At 36.8% G+C, this 26388-nt stretch overlaps 1 protein-coding gene across 1 annotated transcript; it reads left to right on the top strand.

Annotated features, from left to right (window-relative positions):
- Positions 1–13943: 13943 nt before the first annotated feature.
- Positions 13944–23723, top strand: LOC149276073 (corticotropin-releasing hormone-binding protein). The gene is made up of 7 exons (XM_089503932.1): positions 13944–14024; positions 14389–14479; positions 15430–15587; positions 20958–21168; positions 21732–21880; positions 22621–22741; positions 23566–23723. The coding sequence occupies exons 1-7, from the start codon at positions 13944–13946 to the stop codon at positions 23721–23723; spliced, it is 969 nt and encodes a 322-aa protein (XP_089360058.1).
- Positions 23724–26388: the final 2665 nt, after the last annotated feature.

The raw sequence follows: 26388 nt of genomic DNA, 5'->3' as shown, positions 1-26388 counted from the left end.
TTCTTTCTTACTATTTATAAGGATAGACTTTGACCCAACTCAATTACGGTAATACGTTTTGAAGCAATTTTTCATGTAATTTGACAAGTTTTGTTTTTCAGACAATAATCTATAAAAGGAATTTTACATTAACCTTTTTTAGTGAAATCTATTGCCATAAAGCTTAAATAAATGTTTTTTGAGTTCCAGGAAAAAAAACCACTTTATATTTTAAGATTAAACCTAAACAACATTAATTTTTTTGAGTATGCCTGTTATAAAGGCAATTGATTGCTCAATTAAGTTCCTCTCCAAATATCTTTAATATTTTACATCTATATTTGTAGAATGATGAGTGTATATATGTTATAAATGAACAGAGAGAAAACGAACTATAGTTCTTAGTTTACAAACTGCAAAGCTGGCACCATTAGGCAAAAAAAGCACACCACTAGGGAGGCCAGGCTGTTCCTAGAATAGACAGATGCCAATGCTAACTAGTACAGATTGTACCGTCTTTAGAACTTTAATTCACCTTGGAGAAATTCAGTTCAACAGTGGTTCTGTTCTTTTTTGGGGTCCATTACTGCCTCAAAAGCATCCATGTATCAGGGACATTTTTGCCAACACGTATGCCTCCACCAAAGGCAGAGCCAGGTCAACTCATACAATTTACACTCCGTTTTAATAATTCCTCACTGAAGATAACTTTGGAATGTAAAGTTTGCTTCTTTGTTCTAGCATACTGCACCTGGCCTCCTAACATATAGTGAATGTAACTTCATAGTTCCTTTGTAAAGCTGATATCACAAAAATATTATGATATATCAGCAATCAAAATATGAAGAATTGGCAAGATGGCAGGTAGCCCAACTTCTTTTTCTCAAGGATCTGAACGATTATTTCCCCCATGTTTCCTTGCCCCTATTGTTAAGTTGTGGATTGCTGTTGATTGGTTCAAGCAGCCTTTGTAAGGATAGGCAAGGAGAAGGGAGACACAGCTCCTAACAACCATGGGCTAAAGTTTTAAATTAGATATTTCCGAAACAATGACATTGATTGTCAAAGGAAAGTCACAAGCTATAGATAGGTTTAACTGATATATTTAATAAAAGCTTTCCTTTAAGTTCTAAAAAAAATGGGTTGATTTTCAATTTATAAGGACTGTAAAGAACCTAATAGTGGTCATAGAGTCTAGATTGCATTTCTGGATTGCTGAAATCAACAGAAAATAATTTCTACAAAGCAACTCAATAGGGGCCATGGTGTGTTAAATGGAAACAGTTTTCACACACATTCTATAAAATAAAACTTTGCCAAGAATCCACAAAACACATCTAAAAAGATAATGCACAGTAGAAAATGGAAATCAACACCCTGTGCATACCTAGACAGGCAAAATGTATACTAGTTATACCAACACAAGAACTGCAGAGGTACTTACCTATTGCTGAGCTCAAAGTCCCTTGCATGGAGATGGCTTCTTAGCCGATACAGTATATCACTTTATAGATATTAATAACTGCAAACCTAAGCCAAATATATTCACATATAACACATAGGTAAGCAGACATGAAACCAAGCATCAGCAAGCATATTTGTATAATTATTCTCACTACTGGCTGTAATGAGCTTCTGCGGTGGCAAATACTTCAACTAATGTCAATTAGAAGTTTTCCTTTAAACTAATTTGCTATGCAGTGGCATGGAAATAGCACATGCTATGCTGTGATGGTGAGATAAAAGTTAAATGTGCATTTGAGTAGTCAAGGCCCTTCTTACTTTTTTGCTTCTGTAAGTCCAAATTGGTGTGTGATACAAAACGTGTTATGTCCGCTAACATTTGTACAGTGTTGAGGAATATGGTGGAGCTATATAATGCAATACATAATAATAGAACCACTGGGTAGTTACATTTTGGCTATAAATGCAAAAGAGTAATCGTATGGATTTATTTATTTGCTCTTTATGTCTGCTAAAACCCTGTTTGTGTGTTTTTTCTTTTTAAATAAATCATGCCTGTAGACGATAACCTTGTCCTGGGAGACTGCCATCCAATTAAAAATCTGTATCACTAACAAAATGAAAAGCTTGCGTAGCTGTACTCCTCCCGATTTACATGTTCTCAAGCTCTGAAGGTAAGGTTATTTATTTTCAGTGCGTCACTTAATATAATGTACAACAATTTTCTTTTAATTACTCGTGCACGTTATTTGATTTAAAATTAATCTATTCCATCAATGTGTGATGCGTTTCAGATAATGAAAACATGTTTATTTAGTTTATTTTTCAGTTCTGATGTTCTTTGGCTCCCATTGATTTCCAGAGCCATAACTGATGCAGTAAGAAGTCATATCACTATTAGGTGTTTATTCTCTAAACAATGATGATTTATATTGAGTTATATTCATTCCTGGGAACTATTCCTGGCTTTGCTCTGGAGGACCTGGGTATCACAGCTGTAAAATGCCTCCAGGACCAGTTTGGAAAATGCATATGGCTGTATGGATCCATGAGTATATTAAGTATTTTCATATGATATCCAATGAAAGAGACCGTGGTTGTGAGGATGTTATGTTACTCCCTTCAACCGCTATATCTTTCTATTGATTTTAGATGTATTCAACACTCCTCACTCCCCCCTCCATCTGAAAAAGTAAAAGACATGAGCCTGAAATCTTATGCAGTTTTACATCTTATACTGTGTTGGCCCAATAAAGGGTATTAACTTTGACCACGGTTCAGGTGGGCACTCATTGATTCCACATCTAAACCACCTTGCATTGACTAACAAAGTAAAACTAAATGATGTTGGCGCAGGTCATTACCACAACAGAAGCTCATGATACAGCCAGTTGCGGGGATACTTTTAGGTTTGCTGTTTCTTTTTGATGATTGTTTACCTCTGTGTTAAATTAATATATTTGTTTTGTATGTATCAGCCTACATGTATGGCTACATTACAAATTATCATGATTATTATCATTATCAAAATGTAATTATTATTATTTATTGTTTTATATAGCGCCATGAAATTCCGTAGTGCTGTACAATATTATTATCATTATCTGATATTCCAGTCAGTCATCTCTTAATTCTGAGTTGGAATTCAGTTCTTTTTGTTGCCATGGTTTGACTCATTTTGATTATTTGGTCAGAATAATTCTTTGGGTCAGGGTTGCCTTAAATTGATTTTTATTCATTTTGGGGTTGTCAGAGAAGGCTAGTAATTTTAAAAAAGAGGGTGACTTGGCAGGTATTTTATTTAGCATATAAATGCATGTGCAACATCCCATGTAGTGGAGATGTGTTAAAATGCCTTAATACATCACTAATCGCCAACTTGAAATTTTCAAAATCAAGGCACGCAGAAGTCATTTTTTGCAACTCAAATTGTGTTAGCCATACATATTATGCATCATAATGACCTATGCCTTTTTAGCAAGCAGCATTAGTTCTAAAATGATTATTATTACACTTTTAATAATAATAATAATAATAATATATTTTTCATTAGATATATTTCTAATTGTCTGTACTTATTCTTTAACGTACCCATAGCTAGGATATCAGCAATTGACAAGTTTATTACTTAGCTTTGTGTTGACCTTGTACCAATTGGAATTATACTTCCTATATGTTCTGTGATTTATGAAAATTAAAATGTGACATCCATGACTAACAACTAGTACTTCGATCTTAATATATATGAACTCATTAAGTGATTCGTCACTCTTACTAAAATGGGTTTATATAATAACCCTGAATGTAAATTTCCTATGAGGTTATTTCAGACCGGGAAGCTTTGCACTTTTGCATTTATCAAATTAACCTTATGCAAATCATATTTGAATATGTGGAGACTTTGCTTAAAGCCTTATTGAGCTCAGCACGTGGAATCATATACAGTTCCTATCTCTTTTTTGTTGCAATAATACAGATGGGATATAACAAGGGATTTCATTATTATTTTAGTCTTGTGTGAGAAATGGACAAATTTGAGAGATATTTCCAAGATGAATGCATCAGGTGGGTATGGGAGAATTTAAGGGTATAAGAGAGTGAAGTCATGTATAACACCAAGGTAGCTAAGTTGGCTTGTTGGATAGATTGTGGAAATGTCAGCCATTATAGAAATATCGGGAATAGGAGATAGAGGAGGCATCACAATTACTGAGTCATTCAGGTAGTTAATTTCAGGTAATGGGAAGCCATCCAGAAGCAACTTCAAAGAGATAATTAGAAGTTAGTCCAATATGTCATGAGAGGCTTTAGAGGGGAAGTGCCAGACAGGGAGATAGTAACATTGCTGTGAGGTAGCATTTGATCCAGCAGAGAGCTGCAGTCTAAATACATAGACATTAATATTTAGTTGGTCCCTGCTTTGCAGCTTTCACTCTTCTGGGAGGGAGTCCACAAGACTTTGGAGTTTTTCTGTTGGAATTTTTGCCCATTCATCCAGTAGCCATTTGTGAGGTCAGGCACTGATGTTGGACGTGAAGGCCTGGCTCACATTCTTCGTTCCAGTTCATCCCAAAGGTGTTCAATGGGGTTGAGGTCAGGGATCTGTGCAGCCAGTCAAGTCCTTCCACACAAAACTCATCCAACCATATCTTTATGGACCTTGCTCTGTGCATTGGGGCGCATTCAAGCTGTTCCCACAAAGTTGGAAGCATAGTATTGTCCAAAATGTCTTGGTATGCTGACATCTTCTGGAAAGCATTGAGTGGAAGTGGAAGCTGTTATAGCTGCAAAGGGTGACTAACTAGATATTAATGTCTTTGTATTTAGAATGCGATGTCATAAAAATCCCTGTTGGTGTAATGGCCATATAGTGCATGTTTAATTTTTGTAAGATGGGGACGAAATATATACAAAACAATATAACTTGCTTTTTCACTAAATCACTTGCTTAATTACATATCTATCAATAGCCAGCCATCATTCATTTTAAATGACCGAAGAGGAACAGATTTGGTTGTAAAGGATAAAGTTAGTGATGAGGGTAGGGGCAGGCCTTTTTTTAGGTTTTTGTCCTATTGATAGATATGTGTAATTCTAGACACATATTTCTGTTTTAGTACACCTTAATGTAACGTGTACTAGCAAATACAGAAGTTGAACGGAGATGCGTACCTCCCAAATCCCTTCTCTTAATATGATTCGTTTTTCTACCAACAGGTCAGCTATCACCATACCTGGGAACTCTTTGGGTTTCCCATGGAGACTTAGAAAGAAGCACCGCTCCTTCAGGTCTCTAGGTCACCACTGGAAAATTCTGGGTCACAGGAGTGGCGTTCTATTGCCCCCCACTCCCTGCTTATTTTCCCCTTAAGCAGCAATGTGTCCCACCATGTCATCAGCAAGGGGGCTCCGGGTAGCCAGAGTTATAAACTTCCCAGGTATGGCTATCACTAGCCACACCACCTAAAATAAAAGTCCCTCTGGCAATTTAAAATGTTGAGAGGTATGTCTCTGTGCTAAAAATGGGCTTGGAATATATATCTGCACAGCATTAAAATCACCTAGATGCTGTGTTTATCATGGCAGTTTTTGAGATATTTCCCCCCCAAAAAACAACCTGTACACTATGAGCTTCCTCCTCTTTCCTGTACCAACATAGATTACATAGATTTAAACATCTATTTACAAATCTTTTTTTTTACTGCCATAGGATTATTTAATAAAACACAAAGTCTACTTGAAATAACAAAATGTTTTGCTGGGGGAAAATGATCTTGTCCAAGAGCCCAGCGTGGATGGAAAGTTGCCATGTACAATTATGCACATTGCTATAAACAGAAGAAGTGGACAAGAGGTTATTGATGAGAATTAACGTAATGAATTGCAATTTGCACATAGCCACGTAGCTCAAGGACATGCATGACATTTAAGAAATATACACAGGTAATAAATATTTATTAATTTCCAACAATGAATGAACACAACCTGAGACTCCACACTAAGACATTGTTGGGCTGTACTTGTCATGTACCTTGCTGCAAAATAATTGAGAATTGATTGCAAGTAAATAAATTGCTATAACTATTTTATTTTGAATTTCTGAACAATTCTTCATTTTTAAAAAACTGTTGCAAAGATAGTGGAAGATTAAAGGGAAGTCCTGTAGCTGTTTGCATTGACAAAAAGTTTTATTTCATTTTGCTCCAATAAACGTCCTTTTTCTGCAGACCTGGAGCCGGCCATTGTTGGATGACTTTCTAACAAAGTATGTTCCTCTGTAGGCTTTTATTAGTCTGAGTGTCCAATTTGGAGATTAAGACCGAGTAACTCCATTGTTTGCTGCATGCAGTATTATAAGGAGCCACAATGTTTGTCTAGTTGACTGGGTTAAGATAATGGAGCTAAAACCAATATAAATGACTAGAACTGTCTTAGAAAAAAGAACACAGTGGAACACTTTTAAACTTTAAACCTACAAAACCCAGATATCTGCCTGGATGGTTACAATAGCTCAGAACAATTGTTCCGTGCTTATAGAGGATGGCGCAGTTTTTGGCATAACTAAGTTCATTAAAGGGTCGGTTAACTGCCCCTGACAGCCTCACCAAAAATGAATGCATGCAAAGGTACTTTGCAAAGGGTGCACCATGTCAATTTAAAAGGACCTCTTAACTATTATATGCATTAAAAGTGTATATGATGGCTGGAATGCCCCTTTAACTAAAATTCCCTGTAGCTTTTGCTTTTTGTCTAGCAGTAAGGAGCACCATCTAATCTAATCAATTTCGTGTCCAGAGGCTGTCTCCTTTCTCCTGCTCTATGTTGTGTACTGTTACCTATATAGGCTGTATGTGCTATATGCATATATGTACAAATGCAAATACATGATACATTTACAAAAAGAAGGGTCAAGGCTTTTCATAAAATAATTTTGTTTCTATTATTTTGATTATTTGGTTTGGCATATATTGGTAAATAATAGGATAACATTTTCTGTTTTTTCCTTTTTAAATTGTATCATATCATGGGACATGATGTATGGGGATGTTTGACCTTTACATATAAAATGAAAGCCCTATCTGTACTTTTACCAAAGAGTATATCATTTGTGTAGATATTCTCAACATGATTAGGGGGAATTATGGTGGAAGAAGCATATGGTACAAATGTAAAACGTTCCAGGAGTGCTATACCCTTAGTACAGGAAAGGGTTAAACTGATGTTGGTCCAGGGAAATAATTTGCTTGCTTTCTCTTTTATTTCCCTTTTGAATGAAAATTGGCAAAGGCTATGATGGGGACTCTTCTTTGTCTGCAAAGGTTCAATTGAAGTACTTGTGTCTTTTTCCAAGCATCAAATATTTAACTGTTACTTTCATTTAATTATTATAATTTAATGAGATGCACTGGTGCAGATGAATTTGTTACCCTAGGAGGGCACACAATGCCCTAGTGTCTTTGGAATTATATAACTTTTATTGTAATCCGTTAGGAATATCTTTGGCTAAACTTTTTCTGTCCCCTGTTTAACACCCTGTTTTCCATTTAGGTGATGTGTTCCACCAAGCACATTACCTGACCTTTAATATACTAATTGGCAGTCAGCTTCAGCGCTGGCTCAGGCAAACACTTTGTGTGTTGGGTTTAACAACATGCGCATGTGTAAAAAGAGTTCTAATTTATTTCAATAGAAGCGCTTTTCTGCCATTGATTGGCATCTTCAAGCAGCCTATCAGTAGCAAGAATCATCTGATTACGGAGGAGGTGAGGAGCTGCAGATTCTCCTTAAGGTAAGCATTTTTTAACCCCTTCAGAACTTTGCCCCATACCTCAACCGCTTTGAGGGAATATACTGTTTGAATTGACATCTGCCCTTAAAAAGCACAAGGAATTAAGCAATGCAGGTTTACTGCTCTAGGGTGTAAATTTCAGGAAAAAAAAAATAGAATTTAATTAATGCAGTGGGTCACCCCTAGGGTTTGACATCTACTTTGGTCAGCTGCTGGACACAGGGCAGCATAAATATTTGTTTGAACTGTTAACAGCTAAAAAAAATAAATCAGGAAAAATAAAAGGATTTTAAAAAATTGACTCATCATATTTGAGAATACTCAATAATTGTCAGGCACAGGTTCCATCAGTGACATCTGACGTGACACTTGAAGTCAGATATTGGCTCAATATCTGATTTGAAACCTGACATGTCGGATATTGAGTCAATATCTGATGCTGTAAGAGTGGCTTCATCAGATGAGATAACTGATGCGTGCCATTTAAAAAAAACTTATATAAACAATACAAATATATTTATTTTTTCTCCCTCCTTAACCTACAACTTTTTTAATTTATTGTTTAATACTTTTTTTCCCTCGCTAAAAATTCCCAGTTTCCTCTAATCTATGGGTACACTACCCTGAAACTAAACTACATTTATAGGGAGGATGGAAGGGTTAAACCTGAGTTAAATTAGATTGATAAAAAAGATTTTTTTTTGTTTGTTTGTAGGGAATTGACTGTACACGTTGCTCTCTCCTCACTCAGATCCCAGAGATGGAGGAGAGAGGCACTGGTATAAAAGTCATGCGATAACTCCAAGTGAGAACTATCTGGTTACCGGTATAGTATGAATCAGGGGCATACCTAGAGTATTTGGCACCTAGAGCCGCATAGCTTCTATCGTTATGCAAACATTGACGGGGGTACAACATAACTGTTATCATTATATACTGAGGCAGACATTGACGGGGGTACAACATAACTGTTATCACTATATACTGAGGCAGACATTGACGGGGGTACAGCATAACACCTATCACTATATACTGAGGTAAACATTGATGGTGGTACAGCATAACTGTTATCATTATATACTGAGGCACGCACTGACGGTGGTATAGCATAACACCTACAACTATATACTGAGGCAAACATTGATGGTGGAACAGCATAACACAATATACCAAGGCACGCACTGACAGTGGTACAGCATAACACCTATCACTATATACAGAGGCACACATTGACGGTGGTACAGCATAATACCTATCACTATACATTGAGCCAGACATTGACAATAATGCAGCATAACCCCTATCACTATATACTAAGCCAAACATTGATGTGGTGTAGGCCTACCACTTCAGTGTCTGGCTTAGTATATACTTAGGGATGCACCAAAATGAAAATTCTGGACTGAAACCGAAAATTCAGCATTCACTTGGCCGAAACTGAAACTAACCCCCAACCTTTAAAAACAAATAAACACTTTTATTAAAAGTAACGAACGCACCAAAATTAGATAAAAAATCTATTCCAGCATGCACTTGGTGACTTAGCATCATAGGAGTGTAATTGCTAACAGCAATGTAAAAAAAGTGTGGTTTACACACCAAAATTGGACAAAACAAAAACATCAATATTATATATATATATATATATATATAAATAATTGCTAACAGCAATCACGCTCCCATCATGCCCAGGCAGCCAGTACATGCTGGAACCTGGGCATGATAGGAATGTGATTACAGCCTCCCTATGCCATGCTACCCCCCCACACACACTTACACATCCATGCTATCACGCACTCATTCAGAAACATTCATTCACAAACATTCAGCATAACACCCATCATTCTCACACACTTACTAATCCACTCTCACTGAATGTTTTCCTACCTTTTCTCTGTCACTATCACTTTTCCTCCTCCTCTTCGTTCTTCCTCTTGGCTCTTCTTCTGTGTCCTGTCCTTCCGGTGCAGTGAGTGCGGTAGGCGGTGGGCGCAGCTTAAGTGTTGTGCGCCGGGATATGGCATCAAATCCCGACGCACAGCATCAGTTGCTGCACGCATCGCAAGGGAGCAGGATCGGAGGTCTGCTCCCTTGATTGACTTTGTCGGTTAGAGGTAGATCCTTGATCTCCCCAACCAAGCCTGCTCCTCTACCGGCGGACATTAGTGTCCGTCTCTGGAAGGTTTCCCATGTGGTGGCACCCTCCTGATGAGCGGCACCTGGGGCGTACAGCCCCCCTGCCCCCTCTAGGTACGCTACTGGTATGAATGGGTTAAACCTTTCTAAAGAATGCATGTTAACGTACTCATAAAGTACTTTAAAACGCATTCTTATATGGTGAGACGTTATATTCTTTCTTTAACGCAAATTTAGTTTGCCTTGAATAAAGAGGTACAAAGCATGAAAGAAAGGGACACATGTGGCCTCTGACGAGATATTAGACTTAAGCATTACGAATTAAAATGTAAATGAAATTTGCCAATTTCGGTAATTGGTACAATTGTCTGAAAATGAGGAGGGCCTCCAACGAAACAAATCTTTGTTTGCATTACGGTTTTTTTCTCACACTATCAATCTCTCCATACCTTTTTATGCCAACTGCTTCCTTTTCTGCAGTCATCTTTTTCCCATAAATCTTTGTTCTGTCTTCTTTCTTTGTAGAACCTCCACACATACCGTCATGGGGGAGAGGCTGTCCCCATGGGGCTTCATCCTTTTGTGGAAGTACTCCAAGTGGCCAAAATAATGCAGACGGATCCAACTGCATAACTTTTGCTTCAATAAAAGTGCGCAAGAGTGTGAAAAAGTCCTCTAAATTTCCTACAAAACGCAGGAAACAAAATTAATTGTCTGAAAATGAATGGACCAAAAAGTAAACAAAAAATGTGTCTGAATCGTTTTTGGTCCATGTACACAAGTCTACAAGTTATGCTCTTGTCTTCTCAATATGACACCATCACAGCCAAAAGGAAGCTGATCTCAGCATCTGCTGAGTTTAGATGTACTACTTTCTGATCTCCTCTATGTAGAACTTCAGACTTATCCTGTTCCTTCCTGGAAAGAGGATTAGTCTGACGTTTCACATAGTAGAACTCTTTACAGTCAGACTGCTGTTTCCATGAAAGATTAGAAGTGTGCCCAGAAGAAGAGTTGGATTTCCCATTATGCCTATTACGTAATAGAGCGTAATAGAGCGTAATGTTAAGCTTTCAAAAATAAAAAATAATGTGCTAATGATGTCAAACATTCCTCATGTTCTTTACTCGTGTTCTAGAACTTTTTGTGGACTTTGCTCCATTCCAATCATTCTTTATAGTTCTCCTTAATTTTGATCATTTTAAAAATGGAAAGAAAATTATTTTGAAACGTCAAAGAACAGCTGTATGGGGGGAGAAGTACACCAGTGATACCCGTGATCAGAAGTACACGTCTACACCCATTGCTAGTTAAGCACAAGAGTGTAAAGGTTGGGGCAACAAGTCCTCCCAATATATGCATGTTTGCACTTCTAGTCCCATTTACATTTTCAAACCCCATTACATTGGGTTTTTTTTACAGCCAGGCTTGTTTTCAGTCACAGGAAATTAGTTCAGTATCTGGTCAGATAAGCTACAATCATGGAGGTTATGTAAAAAATTATACTGGCGCAAAGTTTGAAAAATAGTAATATCACCATAGCAACTAATGGAATGGCTTTGGGGACAAATTCACTGGCTACTATGAAGTTGTTTGTTTTCCATAACCCCCATTATGTCAAAAGTATTGGTTGAAATCACTCCCCCTGCCTATAGGTGAAATGAAACACACCAATATTGTTACATGCAGAAAAGGTATCATTAAATCTACCATCTTCCGTAACATTACAAAGCAGTCTTTTTTGGCAGAGATATGAAGTAAACCAAAAGAAATATCTAATAATAACTAATACCTGCATTTAAGGGACACTCTAGCCATCCTATGCACATTATTGCATATGAAACTGAGTGGTCTCTTTGATTTTACTGGTGTCACCTTGCAAATGCATAGATGGATTCTGCAGAAGCCTTCATATGCATTTAACCCTTTGCCCACCCTCCACCTATTTTTTTTCAGCAGAACACATATCCCTTCATGTGATATATTTACAGTCAGTCAGCTCCATGTATGAAGGTAGTGTGTACCGTACTCTAACACCCAACCACCACTATAACCCCACAAAATAAAAACAGGAGACTGAACTGGATTAAAACAGACCACAGCTCCCTTTCTTAAAACACCATGGCCTAAAACACTATTACATAACATTAACATAAATACATAGATAAACAACAATCAACCAATGGATAAATAACAAATAAATAACTGATAAACAAATATACATACAAATTCATAAAACCCTTTAAACATGACCAACACAGTAACGGAGCTTAACCCTGTCCTTGCCGGCAACTCACCAATGAACAATCCAAAGCACAGGTACTCACCTCCCCCCCTCGTCCAAACAACAACGATCGCTAACTTCCGCTGTCCCAAACCAATACTAACCACCAGCCGACCATAAGCTCGGTGGGCACGTCCATAAACACATCCGAGGTCAGGGCAGGATTGAGCCAGACTCGCCTTCCTTCACACCAGCATCCAAACTCCGTAGCTTACCAAACCAGACCGGCAAGGACACACTACCCGCCTGCTGTAACAAAAGAAAAGAAAGTTAGTACATAAAATAGGGAGGGTGGGAAGCAGGTAAGTGCTGTCAGCCGTTGCTCCAAAGGGCACCCTTTATCCCCTAGGGATTCCCACCCCCCCACATTTACATACTCCAATCATAGAGCACTCCCCACACTCATACATGCTACGCTAATTCCCAGGGGCCTGATCTGGCTCGGCAAACACTGCACACATGGGTCTGTATCTTGTAGCATTAACATTACCCTTCACTGGAACTAAGGGGTCTAGCCCAAACACTGAAAAACTACTCCAGACCATTATTCATTCCCCCACCAAACTTTATAGGAGGAGCTATGCATTCCGATAGGTAGCAGTCTCCTGGCATCTGCCAAACGCAGATTAGTCCATTAGACTTGCAGATAGTGAAGCGTGATTCGTCACTTCACGTTTCCACCGCTAGTCCAGTAGCTTTACACCACTCCAGCCGATGCTTGGGATTGCGCATACTGATCTTCAACTTTTTTATGCGCTATGTAGCCTCGCTCTCCTAGCCGTGTTTACTTTACTATAATAGCACTTACCGTGGGTCAGGGTAGCTGTAACAGGTCGGAAATGTTACCAGCTGACTTGTGGCACAGGTGGCATCCTATAACAGTGCCACATTTAAAATCACTGAGCTTTATGACCCATTCTGCTGCCAATGTCTGAAAACCCAGACTCAATAATTAGAAAAGGTGTCCACATACCTTTGGTCATATACTTTAAGGCCTTTGGGTGGATATGTGTGGCCCACACTACGTTTTTATGCTCATGTAGCGCGTGGCTGGGCATATCCAGCTGTTTCTGCAGCAGCAAATGTGCCATTAGAGTGGCAGATTGGGTTAGTGTGTGGCCCTTGGGGCATTTGCCCAGCCAACCAGGTGGCCACTCTGGGCGTACTGTATGTCTAAATGAAATAACGAATAAAAAAGATGCTGTCCGGTTTAATGCTATAATAAAAAGGAATTTCGTTTGAATCCTTTTTAAAAAAAAATAAAATAGTTTGTGTTATTATTACAAAGTTTTATTAAACATTGTAACATTTTTAAATAAGATGTCATTTGCCACCTACAGCCAACTCATTGCTTACTTATCATGTAGATCATGAATCTTTTTTATGTCTAATAGTACATATTAAAATCTGCACACCATTTCCCAACATGTTGTCATTAAAGCCTGTATTTACACTGTGAAATCAAATACACAGGCACTTTCTTTACCTAACATGACACTTAAACTACGCCAGCCGCTTAAGCAAAAAAAAAATAAATAAAGGTTTCCAATTAAATGTTTGACTTGGGTAGGATTTGGTGTCCTTGCCCCTCGTCAGATTCACGTATTCTATCATACAGGGTAACCCATGGTTACTGAGTTCCTATCAGTGAGAGGACCAAGTGCCTTCCCCCTCAAGTTTCTATATAAAGGGGTCTGTCAGAGGAGACCCGTCAGGCTCCTCCTTGTATTAACACGAGCTAGAAGAAAGGGAAACAGGCACAGCAGTAGTGGAAGGGGGATTATCTGCAGCATGGCTTCAATTCCCAGGCTCCAGTGGCACATTCTGCTCATCTTCCTAGCAGTTCTAAAGGGTGAAAGCAGGTACATACAGGTGAGGTCATGCCACCAGCTTCCCCAACCTGATCTAGATACTCTAAGTCAAGGGACCAGGACTTTATGCAAACTTTTAAAAGACATTATTGTTTAATCCTGAACTGACTGCTACTGGGATTTGGGTTTTTAGGTATTCAAACTCCGTAAGAGTTTCTAAAAATAATGTAGGACCTGGAAGTTTGTAACAGAATATTTTACCAGTTGGGTTACTCATGAACTCTCTGTGTGCCGGCGGGATGGACAGCAGCCACTTTCTTGCACCTAACTCTGAGATTTCTATGATGGCATTGAAAGTGTTATTTTATGATGGGTTTGTGCTTGTCCTGTTCAAGCCAGTGTAAATTTTGCTTATTTTGTCGCAGGTGAGAAATGCAGCAGAAGATGCGCTTTATATGATTCACTCCGATATTAAAAGACAATTGTCAGAAGAGCAAATTTATCGCAGGTCACTCAGTAAGTATGATGGAACGCCGAAGAATGAAAACATTCTAATATAGACTGCTGGGCACACTTTGTCATGTGAAGGGTTAATATATGGTTTCCTGCTAAATACATAGTACAATGTATATGTTTTCACTTATGTGAAACAATATATGGCATTACAATATATGGCTTTAGCTCATTCATTCCATAATTTGTAAGATTTTTATTATAAAATAATTCTATTTAATTAACATAAATAGTTTCCAAATATTTTATTCTATCATAGGTAGGTAGAACTTGATAAAACTGGCTTGGTAAGTCTTGCAGAAAAGAAATATTAGTTTAGAGAGGAACATTTTTTGGAATACACTTTCGGCAGACATCAATTTTATACTTTTAGTTTATGTACATTATAGTGTAAACATGGCACTATATATATATATATATATATATATATATATATATATATATATATATATATACCGGTGTGTGTATATATATATATATATATATATATATATATATATATATTCATTTGATCTTTTTGTCTAGAATTAATATATAAAAATAATTGTGTGTATATATATATATATATATATATATATATATATTGTTTATATTATTGGGGCAATAAAATACCATAATAATAATACCATAATTTTTTAGCACTGAAATTATCTTCAAAACAAATCCTGATTATTTTATTTGTATATGTGTTTCTATATACCTACCATTTTTGCATTCAAAAAAGAGGTAAAAACACACTCCAGCCCTGTTTTTGTACAGGTCCTGGTATTTCTTGGATCACTTGTACAGAATCAGGAACATGCTTAATCCTTAACACCTGCCTGATTGTTTACACTCAAAACCCTTCTTCAAAATCTGAACCAGAAGATCATATTTGTACAAAGTCAAACAGTTAACCAAATTGTGTGTGTTTTTCCTATAAAGATAACTGTCCATATGCTCTCTCTCTTTAGGATGTATTGACATGCTGAGTATAGATGGCCAATTCACATTTAAGGCAGACCGTCCTCAGCTACACTGCGCTCTGTTCATTATTGGAGACCCTGAAGAATTTATCACCATTGAATATAACTTTGTAAATATCGACTGCCTTGGAGGTGATATCCTGCAGGTAAAACCTTTATCCCATTGTAGAACGCTGCTAAATAAATATAATGGTGCTAGATCAATCAATAAATAATTGTTCAAAGCCAAACAGTTGGTAAGTTATGGACAATTATTAAGACGCAGTAGAGGCTCTAAGAAAGTGTTTTTATGGTGCATGCATTTTAGATCTTCATAGAAATTGTGTGTATCGACAAGCCCATGGTATATGTTTTATAAAAAACAATATCTACATAGAAATGTATCTATACATTATTGGCTAGGAATCTTCTTTTAACCCTTCCTATTTTATTGCAGTGCAATATGGGTTTGTCGTTGGAACTTATTATTCAAATGACAATACCAATGATGTCTATCCTCCACATCTTCACTGATTTTTTGCTATGTTTCAGAATTCTATTTGTCTTTCCTTTAATGAGAAATGCTAGGTGATTATCTTTACAAAATCCCAGTCAATGTTTGTGCATTGAAGCTGTTAATTCAATCTACTGTGGTTGAGGGAATCAGTTATTTGTGTAACAGTGCATATAGCTGAATCTATTCTTATTTATATATGGACTGGTATCGCCGCACATCACTAAGGACAATGATACAGAGAATGATAATAGACATACTCACCGGGTGAATGGGCAGAGTGACAAAGTCTGGAGCCACCACCTTAATATTCTACTCCTATGTAATAATATACGAGCATCATTTCTGGTACTTTTGACTTAAACACAAGTAAATTAATTTACAAGGTGAAAAGTGTTTTTTTTTTAATATAAGAACTGTTATTGTGGTAAACACATTGTTCATATTAGAAACTACAAATAATCTCTCTAAGAGACCATAACAAAATTAGAAAGGACAAAAAAGAACATTTCTGAAAAAAGGATTGTGTTGAGTGGAGCACTGAAACAACTACGATACATCAACAGACAACAAGGAGCAATTTTCTCTGATTTCAATTCATGGTGTCTTAGAGATGTAGGGCACTGGGATTGGCAAAGTATTTTTTTTTGCAAACTACCAGTAAATCTGAGCTATAATTTAAAAAAAGCATAACTCACAGATCTATGGGGAAGGTCAACTCCACAACTGCCATTTCCGAGGGACGGGTCTTCATTGGGAAAGGGGTAGAAGAAAAGGGTTTGTCACAGTCTACTACTCCTAAAACACACATGGCTTAGAGATGTGAGAGCAGAGCTTTAACCTCCTTTAACCAGTTGTCAGTCCGCCCTCCATGTCTCCAGAATATAAGGATTTTTTAGACATGACCATAGCTTATCAAAACTATCCCTTAGGAACAGCAACATATCAGTATTCCAGAAGACTGGTTCGGGCACTTCTGTTGGTTATGTGGATGATACATTAATTTATTTATTAATAGATTAAGTTTATTTATTGAAGATTGTATCATTCACAGCCCTACATTTTACAAAAGTGTCCATATAGCCATTCATGTGCCTACAACTCATGACTAAGAATACTAGAAGTAAAATAAAAAACAGTATTCAGCCAAATTCCCATAAAAAATGTACTTGACCAATGAACTGATATAGTTATATGATCCTTATTGAAATTAGGGTTAGTAAATCACAATTTAATTCTTGCACAATTAAAGGTTTGTGCTCATAACAGCCAGTTGTGGTTGAGATAGTCCCAGCAAGTTCAAGCTAGCTTGTTCACCCAGTGTCCTGACATTTATTTTAAATATATTTTATATTTATTAGAGGATTTGTGATGGCCTTATCTAGAAAGCAGAGTGGTGGATATAGTTTCTTATAAATATATCTAAAGTTATTTGTAGTTGAAAGGGGAATGGGGAATGTAACACCTTGATTCCTTCATTTCCTGCTGTGTCTTACTGCAGGCTAAGCATTCATATGGCTAATGGGTATAACAAAATTTAAAATATTTCTGTCAATGCACAAACAAAATGGAATATGTTTCATATAGTGCAGGAAATACTTGTATTTCTGCTATAGCTTTCTTTATTAAGCTTCTAGATACCATTCCTATGGGATTCTCCATCTTCTTAGATGTATCAATAGTAAAACTTACCTATTGGCATATATCCTGAGGTATCCCTGGTGTATGTGGGACTTCACGTGCCTTAAGGAAAAGGCATGGGGCATGTTTAAAGCTAGTCCCTCATCAAAATTGATGAAAACATGTTTAATCATAGCCTTCAGAATTGTGATGTAACTTTCTGTTTCATGTTCAAGTTGCTTAGGAAAACGAGAAAGAAGACTATTGGGACTATTGCTGCGTTCCAAGCAACCAATATTTGTAACAGCCGTTCTATTAAATGGTGTTCAAGCACTTCCTGTGAGAACATAAAATCATACTGTATTAATTTCAGCATGATGCCACCTCTGTGGTTGAGTTAGCATTCATACATACATAGAACCCAACAGTTCTGGTTTTCGTGAGACAGTCCCAATCTTCAGTTCTTGGTAGTTGCCCCAATGCCACAGCTTTGCAGGCAGTGGGGATCATGGGCCAGTTGGGGAGATCCTCTGATTTTCACCCCTTGTGAAACCCTGAAGGCGAGTGCCATGATGTGGCCCTCCCTATAAGAAGGACAGGTGGTCACGCCTCAACCCTTCCCACTTCTGGCAAGGTCCACCCAGTTTTGGCACCAGCCCCACCCCTCCCTGCTTCTTGCCACACCCTCAACACAGGTGACCCTATTTGGACACCTTAAATGTTGGGGGTATATGGCATTACCAAAAAACCACAGAAGATCTATCATTTACCAAATCCTACATGTAAAAATTCTGTACGCTAAAAAACACATGTCATTGTATTTACGGAATACATATTAGAATCCTGCCTTTACGCAATATCAGGGGCTAAATGACTATTCCTAAACATTTCTCTCCTACTGTTGTTATTTGATTCAGAAAGCCCTTTTAAGCTTGGTGGGATGAAAATGATAACTCCGGGAGAAGAAATTGAATAGAAAAATTAGTTTGGCTAACTTTGGAAGCTCAAAGACATGAAACCTCCTCTTCTTTATAGCTCTACCTTTATCAATTTATCTACGCACTTCTCTTCTACAGGTTCCTTCATTCCATATCCTCTAGGACTTTTTGTAAGATGTATAACACAGTTTATGTTTTCTTCATAATTTTGTACTTGTTAATGAGAAGCATATAAAGAACCCAGGTACACCGAACCAACCTGACCTTAAATAAACTAAAAGAGGTTGTTTGCAAGAAAGTAAAAAAACCCTGTATAGTGTATAGTTAAATCGGTATGGGGATTTTTTTTCCCCTCCCTCATTACTAATACATTATACAGGGCCAAGTAAGTCCTTCTTGAGAGAGAAGCTCACTTCATAATGCATAGTAATATCAGGAAGTCACAGCTCTCCTACAAGCTCTATCTTTAGTGAATAGACTCCAATTATTGTTACAGATGAAATGCATTATTTAGCTAATTCATTCTACAAAACTCACTTGCAATGATTTAATGGACAAACCTGAATCTGCAATGGGTGTAGAGCTTGTTTGTGATGGGTAATATACTCACCACTACGGAAAAGTGATTGCAGTTTAAAAGTAATATATACAAAAACAATATTTTTCAATAGAAATTCCCTATTTTTAGAAACGTGTTTGAGGGCTGTTCCCATTTAGTGGAAAAAAAAGGTTCCTTGTGCTTGTAGTTCTGGGAATATTAGTCAGAGTGGCTGATGTGCAGAATTAAATGCAATTAGTCAAGGTGTATTTGGGAACCAAAACATGAGAAAAACAGAAGATTCATACTGGACAAGCAGGAATCACACTATTTACATGAATTGAGTCACGCAGCACGCATTAGTTTGGTACAAGTGACATAGTATAATGTCCTGTTTACTACATTCCGTTCTAACAAAAACATACATTTGTATTTGTGTACATACAGACTAAAAATCACTGCTAATAGGAATTTATTGTCATTTTTCCAGGCTGGATTGAAATGTTTCCTTCTTGCGTGGAATTTATCAGCAGTGAATTCATGAATCTGTTTAAATATAGTAATGCATTGATGTCTTCTCAAAATCCATAACCCTACCAGAGTTTTAAGCTATAATGAACACATTAGCTTTTGTATATTCTTTTACAATAAAATGAAGAGGAACAAGGGTCTGGGAGGTTGCTTGGTCCATATACTCGACCTCTAAAAACTATATATGTTATCTGAAGGGCCAAACCAGCCAGTGATGAGTCAAGTGGGACTCAACCACTGCTTATGGAAAATCCTCAAGCACATCCAGAAGGACAAACATCAGGAGCCAGATGTGGAGGAGAGAAGGTGTTTTGGGAAGTTTGGTTCCCCCAGGGGGGCCAGGTGTTGGTGTTTGGATTGATACCAACTCATCCTTTTCTAATTTTCTTAAAGCAGATCTATCACTTTTTCAAATCCTCCATTTACGGTGCTGTACACAATTTGATTTACATATAAGAGAGCTATTGAATGGTAAGAGAAGTGGACCCAGTTCTTCAGAGCTTACAATCTTGCAAGCCTTCATGTTATGCAAAAAAATGCTTACAGTCATTGGTGAATTGTTCTTTACACTTCACCTTTTTAAGTTTTCTGTAGGATTGCTATGAAAAACAAGCTGTTGCTGGAATCAGTATTTGCATTATATTTTGGATTTATGATTTGGCAGTCTTATAGGTGTCTGTCCATAGCGTTAAACAAAAATTGATAGATTGGGAAGAGGTAGATTCGACAAAGGTTTCCCCTGTGTCGTTAATATCTGTTCATCTTGGACCCAGATACTGTACTCACAGGAGTATTTGTATATAAAAGAGCAAGCACAGAGACTTTCAAATAGGTATATAAAAGTTACACTTTCCTATTTCCTATTATACTGTTATTTGGAAATATATATATGTCTTCTGTCTCCCCAAATCATATCATTTGCCATGGAGCTAGAATTAATAGACTCAAAAAACCATTACATTAGGTAAAGAAGGCCCTACTCACAAGCTAGAGAAATAGATAGATAGATAGATAGATAGATAGATAGATAGATAGATAGATAGATAGATAGATACAGGGACTTGATTTATGAAGTATGAATGTCTTGTTATTGGCTATTTTACAATGTTACATTTATAATCTAGTATCAGATATTGGCTAATGTCATTAACCAAGATGAAAAAGGACTAATGCTGAGGTTATTAGTAACACATGAATGAGCTGCGGATGCCGAAGTGATTCATTGAAACTATGTACAATGTAATGATTTTCTTTTTTTGTAATACCAGCTAGTAATATGAGTAATATGACTTCTTATAGGCATTCGCTTATTTCTTTTAAAAAAAGTGTCCCACTGTGACGACTTATATGATGAAAAATAACTACAGTATTTTATGTAATTGTTACGTTTTGGCAGGTTTTCGATGGCTGGATAATTAAAGGAGAAAAGTTTCCAAGTTCATTGGACCATCCACTTTCCACTAGCGAACGTTACACGGATATTTGTGAAATTGGCAATGTCGGCAGCATCACAAGGTCATCCCAAAATGTGGCAATGATTTTCTTCAGGGTCCAAGAACCAGGAAATGGATTCACCTTAACGATACGCAAGATTCCTAATCTGTTTCGTAAGTTGTCTCCCTTCCAAATCATTATATAAAGCTGCAAATAAAATCATATATCTCTTCAGGGACACGCAATAATGAAATGACTGTTACAATGATCTGATAAATGCCCAGGCAGAAATTACTATTGATTTTTCCCAGGGAGTTCTTGAAGTATATATTTTTTGCAGTATAAATACTGCGTGGCGTTTCTTGGCTTAAAATACTACCAGTTTAAGTTGAATATGTTTTTTCCTCTAATGTCCTCTGACTGAAGAATGATGAGAGTTGGTCTACCACCAGAGCAACTGAGCAAAGTGGACTACAACTCCCAGTACCCATATTGCCCCAGCCAGCCAAAACATGTAGTTGATCCCTAAAAGTACCCTTTATTTAAAAAGCTGATAATACCAGGAACACATCAACAGAAATATAGTAGTGGTTGTTCGGGATGCGTAACTAAAAAGTAAATTGTTTTTCTATATTGATGCAGCTGTCACTAAGCTGTTTTTTTTCCAGACAGTAATTATTTTGTACTTCCAGACACTATTTGTACAAGTGCACCGCTGTTTATTTTCATTCCTTAGCGTGTAACGTGATTTCACAGTCACCCAGTGGAAGATTTACCATGATTATCCCCCATCAACACAGAAACTGCAGTTTTTCCATAATCTACCCAGTGGTGATTAAAATATCCGACCTTACTCTGGGCCACTTCAATGAGCTTCAGTTAAAGGTAAGCGCTATACGGCTAAAACACAACCAACTTAGGACTTTTCAGCGCAATATTGCAAAATAAAAAAACCCTTTTCTATTTGTAAAAACAATATCCCTTCTGCTCTATTCTTTCTTTTGCCCTTCATTTTTTACACTTCATTTGCTCATATATTTTCCTTACTTTTTTCTATCTTTTTTTGTTTAACCTCTTTTGTATTTTTTTCATCTTTCTAACTTTTCTGCACCTTTTCTGCACCCCCTACACATACATATACACACACCTGCAAAAAAGTGCTCCGTGTGCTCCAGTTAATCCAGCCCTGAGATCTGTGTACATGGGGTAAATGTGCATTTTGCCGCGTTGTTAGTCAGGCCCTGCAGCGTCTTACCATATACTGGCCTGTGGCAATTCTTCTTATGGCTAAACACAAGCATCACTACTTATTTAAACATCTGTTAAAAAAATAAAATGCAAATGTCTGACCCTAATGTAATGTAATGTAATTATAGATGAGAAGGACTAATTGGGATGGCACATTTTCCCAATGAAGAATACATATTAAATTCATTTTAATGCCCATTCTTTAACATTATTTTAAAGTATTATTATTTATTGGTTTATATAGCACCATCATATTCTGCAGCTCTATACAATAGGTAGACATAACAAATAGCATATAACGAGCTTACAATCTAATGTATCAAGTCTGTACACAACACCTTTTCTTGTTCTCTTTATCCTATTTACTTTGCTTACAGAAGCCTCCACCTACAGGATGCGGGGACGCTGATGATTTTGTGGAACTCTTAGGAGGTACCGGGTTAGACACTTCCAAGATGCTGCCGTTGGCTGACCTCTGTCACTCATTTCATGGCTTTGGTACGTGAGGGCACTGTAGCACCAAGGATAATTAGCCTTAAAAAATGTTAGCCTTAGATTTTAAAAATGACATATATGTGGTACTTTTTGTCTTTGCAATTGAGCAGTAAAAGAATGAACTGTATAAAGATTATTGACCAACGCTTCTCATGCACTCACAGAATTATGTACATGATCTTGTCAAATGAGGCAGGACACCGTTACTCTGTAACAGTACTCTTCAAAAGTTGACTTGGCCAGCCCAGCATCCCAACCCACACTAACACCATATATAACAAAGGAGTTTATTATTTACTAGATGTAGTTTATGTAGTTTGTAGGTTTTCAGGAGATTAGCCGTTTCAGCTCATTCATTATGAATTATGAAGGGCCATCTTTATCAAGGTTCTCCTGCTGGTCCTGCTAATACAAAGGTCAGTAGGTGATGTGATTTTCAGGAAATCTCATAGATTTAACTTTATTACACTAGGCCAATCAAGGTCTTCTTGCAGGAAGATGTCACCAGGGTTTGTTTATCATAATGTATATTTAATTTGCTGAATCAAAACTTGCATTAAATAGTTTATTCTCCTAGTTTATATAGACCTAGCTAGACACTCAGTCCTAAGGACTACCCATACATTCTAACAGGTTCTTTGTGGACCACTCTAGACTCCACTTCTAGATTTTAGCATTAGCAACTAAACATCGTGGCAGAAATAATTTATAGGGGGAGGAATAATCATGCAGATCCTGAGAACAGGAAAATAAGATATAGTGTCTAGAAATTAAAAAACTCGCTTTAACGAAAATCTAACCAATGGTTTTTATATTTCTACCTGTAGCTCAAATGAAGATAGGATGTGACAACAGTGTTTTGCGAATGGTGTCAAGTGGCAAATATATAAATCGGGTGACATTTGAGTACAATCAACTAGACAGACAACTTGAAAAACAGCAAGGAAATAGCGTGGAGGAGGTCTGTTTTCCAGTTGAAAAATAACCAGGTTTCCAATAAGTTGATTACTCATTAAGTATTCAAATGTAGCAATTTATTTACATGATTGTTCTGTTTTATACATACAATTTTACTGCTCTGAGATATTCCATTTACTGTAATAATCAAAAAAATGTACTTTGGCAAGCAGGAAGGCAACAGGAAAAATGAAATCTTTCACAGCAAAAGCACTGGGCTAATTTATATATTTTTTTGTTATTCAAGAAACAGCATATTTCTCCTAAGGTTTTAAAAATGTTGCAAACTTTCACTATCCGATTATTTTCAATCCTGTCTACATAACATTTTGTATTATTTGACACGCTGGATTTTAAAACATATTTATTAAAATAATTGATCAATTTTGTTTTCATATGAATTGCATATTTTCGAGGCTATATATGGTTTATGCAGTTGTTATACTGTGATATTAAAAAAATATATATATTTATTAACTGTAAAATATTATTTTGAGCCATGTTACCAAAGTGTTGACCCTTTCTAACGTTTTTATTTGCACATAATAATATTTGCAGCTATGTGCATTCAAGTTGCCAAAATAATTACTGTAATTGTAATATAAATTAGCACCTGCTTTGTTATGTTTAATTTCAATATATTGAACTATATTTGTTTTTGATATTTATATTCATTTATTAAATAAGATCTTTGACATATATTCAATAAAGCAATTTAAGACTTATGGCGTTTAAATGCAAATATCCTCCCTCATCCGGTATAGTATTTTTATAAAATAAGGATATGACAAAGAGTACATTTTCTTTATAAACCATTTTAGTGATTCTAAACGTAGAAATAAAGAAAGCATAAATTCAAAGGTCACGGATCCATTTTGAGTGTCCAAAATGAAAAAGCAATGGAAATAGATTATTGTGTATTTAAAGGTTATAAGACTTTATCGATGTAAATATTTTTATCAATGTATAATACTGATATAATATTTATTTAAAATCATGTATGTATAATAAAATATAGTAAAATTGAAATACAAATGTTGCAAAGAACATAATTTATTATTTTATTTTTATCTTAATGCTTTTCATGTCTTTCATCCCAATTTCAAACCTGAAATTCATTATAAGCTGTTGCCTGAGTTACTGTACAGACCTACCAGTCCGCACTCTAACCAGATTCATTTCATTGCCTTCTATGTTTGTCAATGGAGTTTATTCACTAAATCATGGGTAGCAAATGGGCTCATCTATATAGAACTTGGAATACAGACAGTAGCTTTTAGGAACCATTCTGTGTCTAAGGGGCTAAGTAGTAATTTTCCTCTTTCTCATTTATTATGAAGAACATCCAACAAGTAGGAGAGTATAAAAAAACATTTCCATAGTTGTATTCTTGTGAACTGTACACTGTAATGCAAAAAAAAATCATTTACATGTCATATACTATCATAGATCTACATCTATCCTTGGCATTTGCAGGCAAATATCAGAAGGTTGTTAGAACATTAAGAGAACATGTTCGTTGTGTTACGAAACTCTTATTTTTAAAAAAATGTTATAGGGGATTTACATACAGTCATTTCACATCAACCTTTTATAAACATCACAAAAAACAAAACTAAATTTTTGAACGCTATTTGCAATTTATATTCAGCCACATGTTGTGAGTAAAATAGTATCACTCACTAGGTGGTAGGTCTATGGGGGCTGCAGTCCCCTAAAATAGAGATTGCCCTCATTGATGATCAGGCCCCTGAACACCGTTGTTGAATGGGCTGGATACAACAAAGATCCCTTTAAATTTCCAAACCGGCCTTATGGTAACTCTATGGATCACTGCACCGAGCTGGCCCCTACAGAGTGCAGTAAAAGGTGCTTCATTAAAGACAAGGAGCTCCACATATATCATCATATTCTGGAGCCCCCCAGTGAGGATGGCTGCTTTCACTGTAGGAAGGCATCGGGCACACATGATCCAATGAAAAAACATGGCGAATGCAAGGGGCTTTGGTGCCTCCCGTGAAGAGAGAGCTCTCCCAAACAAAGAAAATCTGTGTGTGTAAATCTGTGGGGTATTTGACATCATAATACATAGATGCAATTGCACTTGTGACTGTGATGCAGTACTCCTGTGCATTCCCTCTAGGTTTTTTCTTTGTTTTTTATTTTTTGTGAGGCCATAGGAAGAGGGGACAGGAGCTTTCGTAAAATAAATATGGAAAGCCATGTGACAGGTAATGGGTGGGTGGACTTTTTGAAATGTGAAACAAGATGCACTTATATGCATACACACTCATCCTTTCCCTCTCACCGGTTCCTCTCCTCCCACACCCATTTCGCATCTTCCTTTCTCTAACCTTCTCCTCTTATGCTCTCTTTCTCTCTCCTTCTCTTATGCTTTCTTTCATCCACCCCCCCCCTTTTTATCCCTCTATCTCTCTCTCATCCTCTCCTCCTTTTTCTTCCTCCTTTCCTCTCACAGCTTCTCCTCATCTTTATTTGTCTCTCTCCGTTTTCTCCTCCACTTACACTCTCTCCAGGGGCATGTTCTAAGGTGGATGTGGGGGTTCACTGCACAAGGCCCTAACAGGGAACCATGGATTCCCTTCTAAACGGCCCAAAATTAAGGGAGCACGAGGTCTGTCCCTTCAGATTTATGTTTCAGCTCTCCCTAGTAACGTGTGCTGATGATTGAT

Source organism: Sceloporus occidentalis, unplaced genomic scaffold, assembly GCF_023333645.1.
Source record: "Sceloporus occidentalis isolate IW3139 unplaced genomic scaffold, rSceOcc1.0.p SCAF_248, whole genome shotgun sequence".
NCBI lineage: Eukaryota > Metazoa > Chordata > Lepidosauria > Squamata > Phrynosomatidae > Sceloporus > Sceloporus occidentalis.
The sequence above is the reverse complement of the archived record's forward strand: the minus strand, read 5'-3'. Positions and strand labels throughout refer to the sequence as shown.